Source organism: Bombina bombina, chromosome 6, assembly GCF_027579735.1.
Source record: "Bombina bombina isolate aBomBom1 chromosome 6, aBomBom1.pri, whole genome shotgun sequence".
Taxonomy (NCBI): Eukaryota; Metazoa; Chordata; class Amphibia; order Anura; family Bombinatoridae; genus Bombina; species Bombina bombina.
In genome coordinates, this window is record NC_069504.1 from 1,030,531,151 (window position 1) to 1,030,543,613 (window position 12,463).

The 12,463-nt window shown below is 37.8% G+C and overlaps 1 protein-coding gene across 1 annotated transcript in view; it reads right to left on the reverse strand.

Moving 5' to 3' along the window:
• Positions 1-12,463, reverse strand: part of RFX4 (regulatory factor X4) — a 208,588-nt gene that overhangs the window by 92,591 nt on the left and 103,534 nt on the right. Inside the window, exon 4 of the mRNA XM_053718768.1 lies at positions 8,281-8,404. Within this exon, the coding sequence (XP_053574743.1) occupies positions 8,281-8,404 (124 nt within the window). The remainder of the gene's footprint in view (positions 1-8,280; positions 8,405-12,463) is intronic.

Genomic DNA, 12,463 nt, shown 5'->3' on the forward strand with positions numbered 1-12,463 from the left:
TGCATGGTGTAAAATATTTATTGTTTAAAAAGATAGATAATCCCTTTATTACCCATTCCCCAGTTTTGCATAACCAACACGGTTATATTAAAGGGACAGTCTAGTCCAAAACAAACTTTCATTATTTAGATAGGGCATGTCATTTAAAAAAAAATTCAAATTTACATCTATCGCCAAATTTGCTCTGTTATTATTATTGGAATTCTTAGTTGAAAGCTAAACCTCTCAGGCCGCCTCTCATCTCAGGGCATTTTGACAGTTTTTCACCACTAGAGGGTGTTAGTTCATGTGTTTCATATAGATAACACTGTGCTCATGCAAGTGGAGTTCCTAGGAGCCAGCACTGATTGGCTAAAATGTATGTCTGTCAAAAGAACTGAAATAATAGGAAGAGGCTTAGATACAAGATAATCACAGAGGTAAAAAGTCTATTAATATAACTGTGTTGGTTATGCAAAAGTAGGGAATGGGTATTAAAGGGATTATCTATCTTTTAAAACAATAAATATTCTGGTGTAGACTGTCCCTTTAATATACTTTTTACCTCTGTGATTACCTTGTATCTAAGCCTCTGCAGACTGCCCCTCATCTCAGTTCTTTTGACAGACATACATTTTAGCCAATCAGTGCTGACTCGTTAATAACTCCACAGGAGTGAGCGCAAAGTTATCTAATATCTATATGGCAAACATGAACTAGTACTGTCTAGCTGTGAAAAAAAGTCAAAATGCACTATAAGAGGCGACCTTCAAGGGCTTAGAAATTAGCATATGAGCCTACCTAGGTTTAGCTTTTAACAAAGAATACCAAGAAAACAAAGCTAATTTGTTCATAAAAGTAGATTGGAAAGTTGTTTAAAATTATATGCCCTATCGGAATCATAAAAGTTCAATTTTGACTAGCCTGTCCCTTTAAATAGTCTGTTGTAATAAAAAAGCAATAAGCAGTGGGTTTTACTTAAATCATTGCAATATGTAATTTTCTTAATTTTAAATAGTTTTTTCCTTTAATTTCTTATTTTGAACTTCACTTGTGTAAAGTCCATTACTTCCTGTCACAGCCCTACAAGGAGGCTGTGATCTCTACAGGAAGGTTTATCTAGCTTGATGTCACAAATCCTGTAGAGTAATTTGAGCTGGGTTACTATTTAGATAGATTAAGTCTGCTTTGCTCATGCGCAGAAGAAGCAGAATGCAACTCTACTTCAAAAGATGTTAACTCACTTATTTCCCTGAGGGCAGTAGCTACAATAAGAGGTTCTCAGTGCTCAATAAGTCGTTTGCTGATTTTTACACAAGCTGTTTCTTTTTATGTTTACTTTCGGCTAGATTACGAGTCTTGTGTTAGCCTTAAAAAGCAGCGTTGAGGGGTCCCAATGTTTCTTTTTAACGCCCGCTGGTATTACGAGTCTGGCTCACTTTTTTTTTTTTTTTTTTTTTTTTTTTTTTAAGGTAAGGAAGTTTACAAACATAAATTGCATGGTACATTACTCATTACACATATTTATAGCATATCTGAGAGCATACATTGCACCAAAAACAGAGAATAATTAAAAATAACGTAACCTTCCCCTTCATTTTTCTCCCCTCTTCATGTCACTTTAGATCACTCTTGGATCCTTTATTAATAGAGATGTTCGTATAGGGGTTTAAGAATAGAACATAAGATACAAAGAAAACTGGCATCCCTCTAGATAACTTAGCAAAATAATTTTTACATTTTAAGGATAGAGGATGCAAGGATCCTAACCAGGTCCTCACTCACCAAAGAAGAACATTAACACAAAAAACATTTAAGCCTCAACCATAATATATATATATATATAAATAAAAAAATAAAAAAAGAGACAAGACAACCTCTATTGGGTAATAGAACTTAAACTGCTTAATTTGGGAAGTTTAGTCAGTAAAACGACTAAGATGCGTGCTATGATTTATTCCTTAAATGGGAGTTATAAGCAATTATGTGCTTGGGGACTTTCAACTGTCAGGGAGAGGACATTAATTGCTCTAGTGTTCTTAAGGGGAAAATGACTTTCATATATATGGAAACAACGATGTTTCATTCTAAGAGACCCATGTTTTATCTTTATTTTGTAGTATGTCTCTCACAGGGGTCCCCCCCTTAAACCCCCCGGAGACCATGTGGTTATATTTAAGGGCACTATGATAGTAGTAGTGTTTACCAAGCGAGATAGAGAAAAAATTAAAACTTCAAAATGTTATACATAATGCAAAGGCATGATGAAGCAGGGATATAAATTTAAACAACATAATTTTCACCAGTCTGAGCATTCTAGACAAATACAGATCCAACACTCTGACAGCGGCATATTTAGCCCCCTCCCCGGCTTCGGCCGCAAGCCGCGGGAAGTAGGCCATTTTAGTGATACAGGAACCTCTGTATAGTATCAGAGGCATAACTGTCTAGCAGTATTAGCTTGTGTCTCTCCCCCAATATTATGACATCCTGGGACAACAAAAAACAAACCAGCAAAAATTAGAAATAAACAAAAGCATTTTGCAATTAGAAGTGAAGTGTAACCAAGCAGTCCAAGGTGTCTTTATAACTTTCCCTTAGCAGTTAATAAGCTCTATGTGCTAGTGAAAGACCCATGCCATATTTCTAAATTCTAGCGTATTTCGCAGGGGTGTAATTATCGTCCCAGTGTCCCATATGTGTTCCCCAAAGCCTTGAGACCGGCGTCTAGGTAGAAGGTTGAAGGATCTTAGATAATTTTCTCCTACCAGCTTTTCATTTTGTTTCCCATCAGCATAATCCAGCCGATAGTATTGTCCAGGTTTATGTAACTTGTATTCACCCAGGGGACTATAACTCTCTTTATTAATTGGAGCCGTACGTGTGTCCTCCTTAGGCCCCTGTCTAGGAGTAGATTTGAATATGTTACCTCCTGATGCCGCTGATTCCCATGCTGTAGCGGATGAGGTCTGCTCTGCCAGAGCGGTATTGGAGCTCAAATCTGGTTCAGACCGCTGCTTGGGCTGTATGTCAGTTGCTTCCCCACTGCCGAAGCCGCTCTTCTTCTTAGCTCCTACCATGTAGCTAGGCGGTTGCAAAGTAATTGTCAGGGGCAAGCATGGCGGCACCCCCGCGACGTCAGCAACCTCCGGTAGGTCCGGTAATGCGTTTTCTTCATTGGCTTCAGTCGACTGGTGCTCCCCCAGTCGCTTTTGGTAAATTTGTATAAGAAAGTCCCATGGTGCTCTGGCTATCAAGTTCTGAAAGCAGCGTTCCAGTTTTTCCAGTCTGCTATCGCAACAAGCGTGTATTCCTATCTCCTGCTCAGCCTCCATGTTGCAGTAGAACAGTAGAGGGAGATTGAGTAATATCTTCTGTGGTTCAGGCTATGTGAAGTTGATATAGGTCGGTAAATGAGTGCATATATCGGGTTATAGTGGTGAGCCCCCAGTTAAGACAAATACCCTCAAATGTTTGAGGGGGGTGGCGTTGCCTATATGTGAGCCGCCGCTCTAGGCCTTCTACGTCCGATGTCTGCCTCAAACTTCACGAATACAGCTCAAATTTCTCAGAATATCAGGTGTAGTTAAGTAGTCTATCCTCATAGACAGTTATGCATGCTTTTGAGCTGTAAAATCTCTCCTGTCTCCGGCGGAATACAAGTGATCAGTAAGAGCTCAGAGAAGATGCGACCATATTAGATTGCAGTTCGGACACGCCCCCGTACCGCTCACTTTTTTTCCGCAATTTTCGCATACTGCAAATCCATTTACGTCAATTGCGTATCCTATCTTTTAAATGGGATTTTCCTAACGCCGGTATTACGATTGCTTGAAAAAATGAGCGGTAGACCCTCTCCTGTCCAGACTCCTACCACATTTAAAAGTCAGTAGTTAAGAGTTTTATGGGCTAACGCCGTAACATAAAACTCTTAACTAAAGTGCTACAAAGTACACTAATACCCATAAACTACCTATTAACCCCTAAACTGAGGCCCCCCCCACATCGCAAACACTTAAGTAAAATGTTTAACCCCTAATCTGCCGACCGGACATCGCCGCCACTGTAATAAATATATTAACCCCTAAACCGCCGCACTCCCGCCTTGCAAACACTAGTTAAATTTTATTAACCCCTAATCTGCCGTCCCTAACATCGCCGACACCTACCTACATTTATTAACTCCTAATCTGCCGCCCCCAACGTCGCCACTACTATATTAAATTTATTAACCCCTAAACCTAAGTCTAACCCTAAGTCTAACACCCCCTAACTTAAATATAATTTAAATAAAACTAAATGAAATTACTACTATTAAATAAATTAATCCTATTTAAAACTAAATACTTACCGATAAAATAAACCCTAAGCTAGCTACAATATAACTAATAGTTACATTGTAGCTATCTTAGGATTTATATTTATTTTACAGGCAACTTTGTACAAAGTACAAACCCCCCCCCCACTAAATTAGAAAAAATAAAAAAGAATTTTTTTTTTAAAACTAATTACACCTAATCTAATCCCCCTAATAAAATAAAAAAGCCCCCCAAAATAATAAAATTCCCTACCCTATACTAAATTACAAATAGCCCTTAAAAGTGCCTTTTGCGGGGCATTGCCCCAAAGTAATCAGCTCTTTTGCCTGTAAAAAAAAATAAAATACCCCCCAACATTAAAACCCACCACCCACACACCCAACCCTACTCTAAAACCCATCCAATCACCCCTTAAAAAAACGTAACACTAACCCCCTTGAAGATCACCCTACCTTGAGCCGTCTTCACCCAGCCGGGCACAAGTGGACCTCCAGAGGGGCAGAAGTCTTCATGCGATCCGGCCAGAAGAGGACATCCAGACCGGCAGAAGTCTTCATCCAGGCGGCATCTTCTATATTCTTCCATCCGGAGCGGAGCGGGTCCATCTTAAAGACATCCAACGCGGAGCATCCTCTTCCATCCGACGGCGACTGAAGAATGAAGGTTCCTTTAAGTGACGTCATCCAAGATGGCATCCCTTCAATTCCGATTGGCTGATAGAATCTTATCAGCCAATCGGAATTAAGGTAGGAAAAATCCTATTGGCTGATGCAATCAGTCAATAGGATTGAAGTTCAATGCTATTGGCTGATGCAATCAGCCAATAGGATTGAGCTCGCATTCTATTGGCTGTTCCAATCAGCCAATAGAATGCAAGCTCAATTCTATTGGCTGATTGCATCAGCCAATAGGATTTTTCCTACCTTAATTCCGATTGGCTGATAGGATTCTATCAGCCAATCGGAATTGAAGATACGCCATCTTGGGTGACGTCACTTAAAGGAACCTTCATTCTTCAGTCGCCGTCGGATGGAAGAGGATGCTCCGCGTCGGATGTCTTCAAGATGGACCCCCTCCGCTCTGGATGGAAGAAGATAGAAGATGTCGGTCTGGATGTCCTCTTCTGGCCGGATTGGATGAAGACTTCTGCCCCTCTGGAGGTCCACTTGTGCCCGGCTGGGTGAAGACGGCTCAAGGTAGGGTGATCTTCAAGGGGGTAGTGTTAGGTTTTTTTAAGGGGGGATTGGGTGGGTTTTAGAGTAGGGTTGGGTGTGTTTGTGGTGGGTTTTAATGTTGGGGGGTAAAAGAGCTGATTACTTTGGGGCAATGCCCCGAAAAAGGCCCTTTTAAGGGCTATTTGTAATTTAGTATAGGGTAGGGAATTTTATTATTTTGGGGGCTTTTTTATTTTATTAGGGGGATTAGATTAGGTGTAATTAGCTTAAAAAAATTGTAATTCTTTTTTTATTTTCTCTAATTTAGTGGGGGGGGTTTGTACTTTAGTTTATTTAATTTAATTGTAGTTAATTGTAGGTAATTTATGTAATTAATTTAATGATAGTGTAGTGTTAGGTGTAATTGTAATTTAGGTTAGGATTTATTTTACAGGTAAATATGTACTTATTTTAACTAGGAAGTTATTAAATAGTTAATAACTATTTAATAACCATTCTACCTAGTTAAAATAAATACAAAGTTGCCTGTAAAATAAAAATAAACCCTAAGCTAGCTGCAATGTAACTATTAGTTATATTGTAGCTAACTTAGGGTTTATTTTATCGGTAAGTGTTTAGTTTTAAATAGGATTAATGTATTTAATTGTAGTAAATTTATTTAGATTTATTTAAATTATATTTAAGTTAGGGGGGTGTTAGGGTTGGACTTAGGTTTAGGGGTTAATAAATTTATTATAGTGGTGGCGACGTTTGCGGCGGCAGATTAGGGGTTAATAAATTTAATATAGCTGCTGCGACGTTGGGGGGGCAGATTAGGGGTTAATAAATACAATGTAGGGTTCAGCGATGTTGGGGGCATCAAATTAGGGGTTCATAAGTATAATGTAGGTGGCGGCGGTGTTCGAAGCGGCAGATTAGGGGTTAATAATATAATGTAGGTGGCGACGATGTCGGGGGCGGCATATTAGGGGTTAATAAGTGTAAGATTAGGGGTGTTTAGACTCGGGGTTCATGTTAGGGTGTTAGGTGCAGACATAACTTTTATTTCCCCATAGGAAACAATGGGGCTGCGTTAGGAGCTTTACGCTGCTTTTTTGCAGGTGTTACGTTTTTTTTCAGCCAGCTCAGCCCCATTGTTTCCTATGGGTAAATCATGCACGAGCACGTTCAGCCAGCTCACCGCTACCGTAAGCAGCGCTGGTATTACAGTGAGATGTGGATCTAAATTTTGCTCAACGCTCACTTTTCTGAGGCTAACGCCGGCAAGAAGAAAACCTGTAATACCAGCGTTGTCTTAAGGAAGCGGTGAGAAAAAAAGGCTTGTTAGCCCCGCACACCATTACCGACAAAAACTCGTAATCTAGCCGTTTGATTTTATATATTTGTTTTTACCTAAGGAGAACTATTTCATATCAGTATACACAAAATTTCATATAACTGCATGTAATAGACACTACTATAAAGAAGAATATGCACAGATACTGATATAAAAATCCAGTGTAAAACCTTTTAAAAACTTACGTAGAAGCTCCCAAATTAGTATTGTTGATGAGGCTAGGCTGGGACACCCACTGAAAGGGGCTGGGAAAGCAAGAGTAGCAGAACCCTCCCCTGCATATGAAAAGACCCACTATACAAACAGGGAAATGCTGGAATCTGTAGACATCAGTATGCAACAACAATTTTGGGGCTTGGTTAAAAGTCTGAAAATCAGCAGAATGTAATTTAAAAATAAGCAAAACTATACATTTTTTAAAAAATAAACAGTCACAGGTGGGCTATATAAATCATCTACAAAACATCTATGCAGAGACAAATCTAGTGTACAATGTCCCTTTACGCTCAACTTTAAAATAAATAAATAAATACATTACTGCACTTTGGATGCATCTAATTTATCAGCTGTTTATCTTTTGGCCTCCTTCACATTATATATATTGGCTCTTTTTTCCCTCCCTAATTATTTAAGTTTTCATGCGTGTTCAGCTCACACGTGCACATGTACAAATATGGTAATTAGAATGATCATTTATTGATTACCAAATAAGGGCTAGATCACAAGTGGAGCGCTAATTTATCAGCGTACGATAAATAACCAGCCATTACAAGTGGTTAATTTTCTAAATGTTCCCTAATTGCCCCCAAATTTCAGTGTGTTAATCTTTATTAAAATATAAAATATTGCATAAGGCAGTTATAAGGGGCTAAAGTTGGGGGGGGACAGCACTGAAAAGTGCCTTTACATTGCGGTCTATGGGAACTGTGTGTTCCCTGTAAATATATATGTATATAAGCATATACATATATATTTAAAATTGCTGCCCATCACTCTGCAACTTACCCCCTTCGCTATGCTTAGGTTCTGTCCCATGTATGAGGGCATTAGAACTAGGCTCCCATTGGAGCTTATGGAAGCGCTCTCTCGTGAGTGCAATGCTTCCGTGAAATGCGAACGCAAGGTCGCATTCGCATTGCACTTAACTCATACAACCAGTGCACATTTGCATGTGCTGGTATTAGAAAGTGGAGTGTAAATATCGCTTTAGCAAAAGCGATATTTTGCTCTCCACTTATAATCTAGCCCTAAATGTTTGGAGGTTTAAAATTTCTAGTGATAAAGTTACATAAAATTCTATGAAGTGGAAATCCTTGTATTCAAATGCATTAGGCATTTATAACCAATATTGAATACTAACGAGAAACACAAATATTTACTTCACTTGCAGTTGTTTCTCAGGTTTAGTGAATCTCTTCCTGTTAGGTGAAATACAAGATTTGGAAGACTTTAGTAGTTTGTATTGACGTACCTTCCCAAAACTGGCTGCATTCACGGGTTGTGTGTCATTCTTCTCACAAAAATCCAGGTAATGCATGTATAGAGCGCTCCTGGGTATACATACTCCTTCAGCTATCTCATAGTTTTCCTCTAACCTACAAAACAATAGTCTTGCATTAGTTTTTTTTTTTAAATATTTTAATACTTGTGCAACATTTTTGGGAGAATCACTAAACAAATAAGACCAAGGGCGGATTATCTAAAGGTCTCTGGGCTGCTGGTGAGATTCTATAAGAATATTTGCCAGTACTTCTGTTTTTCTGGTGGAATTTTTTTAAAAGTGCACAATTAAAGGGACATAATAGTCATGCTAAATCACTTGAAAGTGATGCAGCAAAACTGTAAAAAGCTGACATGAAAATATCATCTGAACATTTTACCTCACAATTTCTTCAGCTCACCAGAATAAGTGTTTTGTGAACAGTTATCGTTTAGCTACTGTCTAAGTTTAAAACAAAACAAACAAACAAAAAAACAATAGCCAATTAGCATCGGCAGTGCTGAGGTGCTTTTCTGTGACCTCATGAGACTTCTCTGAAATCTCATGATATTTCAAAGGAACCTTCCTTAAACTGAATAGGAAAATAACATGACTGTGCCTGCACATGCCAGAGGCACACTTCATTGCAAATTCTGGGACTAGTATTCTGATTGGCTGCTTAAAGACTCTTTACAGTGGGGTGTGAATTTACATAGAGATGTTCAGGTGATTTTTTTTGTCAGTTTGTACAGCTATGTTGCATCATTTTCAAGTGCTTCAACATTTGGGTCTCATGTCCCTTTAAATTTGTAATTAAAAAATTATACAAAATGAATAAATGAACCATTCACACAAAAATACTCAGGAAAAAATTGTATTGTTAAGGTGCATCAAAAATCATAACAAAATTGTTCACAAAAATCATATTTTATCAAAAATGTTAAATTTGTAAGTAAATTACACAGGAATATAATCGCATTTCAAAGCGTGATATTCAAAGCGTAATTGTTTTATTGTAAAATGGACTGAACATGGGTGTTCCATGGGCGTGTATGAAATTGTCTATTAATTCCAAGCATAATTATCTAAACATTTCCGCCCTTCAAATCTGATTGTTTTTTTTTCTCCCAAGCTAAAAGGTGGAGAGGTTATGACAAAATAGGCAAAATACTTAAAGGGACATTAAACACTTTGAGATTATAATATAAAATGATAAATCATATATATAAAAAAACTCTGCAATATACTTTCAAGACACAGTTATTATGTGGAGCCCTTCGCAGCTTAACCAAAGTGCTACACGTGTATTTGGAGGTGCATAGCACCCATCAGCACCCCCATAGATCTGCCCAGGGCCAGACTGGGAATAAAAAGCAGCCCTGTAAAATTTGGAGATCAGTCCTATTTTTTGTTGAGTTAGTAGAACGCGCATGCCCCATTTTTTTTAAATGGGATTGCTAGGATACTCCTTCCCCCCAATATTTTTTTTCGTTATTATATTATATTAGTTTGTATTATAATAGTGCCAGGTGGTCTTTATATAGGCATCCTACAATTCAACTGCATCCATTAATCAACCCTTTAAATTGTAGCTTTCCAGTCCCAGCTACTGCAGCCCACCGGGAAATCTCCTGGTATCCTGGTAGGCCAATCCAGCTTTGGAATCACCACTGGAGATGATTGAGAGAAAAAAAAAGAAACAAGAAGAAGAAAAATCAGTGAAAAAAATAAATTAATGGAGAGATTGGTGTAAGAGAAAAGACTAAGGAGTGAAAAGGTCACATAAGTTCTGGATCTAGGGCAGCAACTATACAAATATTACTTCTGAGTTTGGTTCTCCTATCATCTTAAACTGTCTGTGCGCAAATAATTAAGTATAAAAAGTAATTACAAAAAAGGCAGCAAAAACTAGCAAAAATGTAGGATTAGTTACAGCTACTGGCCAAGAGAGGATAAAGCCCAAGTGCCCTTCACGGCCCCTCCAGTAATTGAGACCCTAACTCTAGCCTTCCGTGCTGGCTTTTACTAAAGGATGCTTACTTACACCTGTGAGGGTGGCTCTAGCAAGCTGTGGTTACCCTAGAAAATACTTACAAAACATCGTAGAGTACTGCACTCTTAAACTAGACAGGGAACATATCTAGTGCCACTAGCAGCAAATTTACAGTAAACTGGGGGCATTTTGTGAAGCAGCCTCAGCAAATCGGTCTGCAGATCAAGTGACACAGGCAGCTAACCCCAGAGCCAGCTGGTGCAAAACTCACAAATTACCACAAAAATATACACAAAACATCAGCAAAAACTAGCTGGCACTTACTTACATATAAGAAGCTGCAAATATTATAAAAATAAAATGGAAAATGCAGCTGCACTAGAATGTCTATCCCAATGCACACTCTAAATAACCGTCCATTCACTGGAATAAACAATGCCCTCACTAAATAAACTGTTTTCTTCTGGTATTCCCTCCCAAACAAAGGCCTGTCAAAATGAACCCTTAAAGGGACACGAAACCCAAATTTTTTCTTTTATGATTTAGAAAGAATATGCAATTTTAAACAACTTTCTAATTTACTTCTATTATCTAATTTGCTTTATTCTCTTGATATACTGTGCTGAAAAGCATATCTAGATATGCTCAGAAGCTGCTGTACATAGATGCCTCATATGATTGGCTCACCCATGTGCATTGCTATTTCTTTAACTAAGGATAACTAAATAATGATAGTTCTAGATAAAACAAGTAAATTGGAATGTTGTTTAAAATTGTATTCTCAGCCAATACCACCACCGCAATATACCTTTACCTTCTGCAGAATCCACTGGGGAAGTGTTTTACTCATCATGGAACCCCTCAGCAGGGAATAGCAAATAAAGGTTCCCCATCATATCATAGTTCCCACAACAAGCAAATCTCTTCTTTATGTGTTCTTCTTCCTAATGTAAACACAAGGTATTCCCCCCAGGGACCACCCCAGCAACAGTTCACCACTAAAGGTACACCATATTAAAGGACACCCCCTACAAGTGATGTCTGTTTCCTTTATTTTTGCATAAAGCCAATTAAGTAATTATCTAATACACTGTATAAGTGGGTATGGTAAAGATCTCACTGTTGGTATGGAACCTTTGGCTGCATAGCAACTTAAGGGTGCAATGAAATGGATTGTAGGTGCAGTAGGAGTATGGGTTTATATCAGAAGAGATATTAGTAGTTAAATGGTTCATCTTGACAGATGCTTGTTTGTGGTATGGGAAATAGTTGGAGGCTGTTGGTTAATCAGTTAGATTGGTACTATGACAGAATGAGGGTCTCAAGGCACATGTCCACATAACACTGATGCATACATTTAACCCCCCATGCTTAATACTAATGCTGGAGGTTCTACATTTTTGTTTAAGCACCCTGGGTAGCACTTGCTGAACCAAATATGGGCCGGCTCCAAAGCTTACATTCCTGTTTTTCAAATAAAGATACCAAAGGAACAAAGAAAAATGATAATATGAGTAAATTAGAAAGTTGCTTAAAATTGCCTACTCTATCTGAATCATGAAAGAAAAAATGTGGGTTTAGTGTCCCTTTAAAGGGACACTAAACCCAAATTTCTTCTTTAATTATTCAGATAGAGCATGCAATTTTAAGCAACTTTCTAATTTACTCATATTATCATTTTTTCTTCTTTCTCTTGCTATCTTTATTTAAAAAAAACATGAATGTAAAGCTTCAGAGCTGGCCCATTTTTGGTTGAGAACCTGGGTTATGCTTGCTTATTGGTTTGCTTAATGTAGCCACGAATAAACAAACACTATCCAGGGTGCTGAACCTAAAATGGGCTGGCTCCTAAGCTTTAAATTCCTGCTTTTTAAATAAAGATAGCAAGAGAACGAAGAAAATTTGATCATAAAGTAAATTAGAAAGTTGCTTAAAATTGCTGCTCTATTTGAATCATGAAAGAAACAATTTAGGTTCAGTGTCCCTTTAAGTAAATGCTCAAAAAAAAATCAGGTAAAGGACTTTAAAATAGACATACATACATATACATTTCTAAAGATGTCTATGTATGTATATATCAATGTCTATTTATGTGTACATATGTATTAATGTATTTACTGTATATGTGTATATATGTATTTACAGACATATAAACATATATAAACACATAAATACATATGA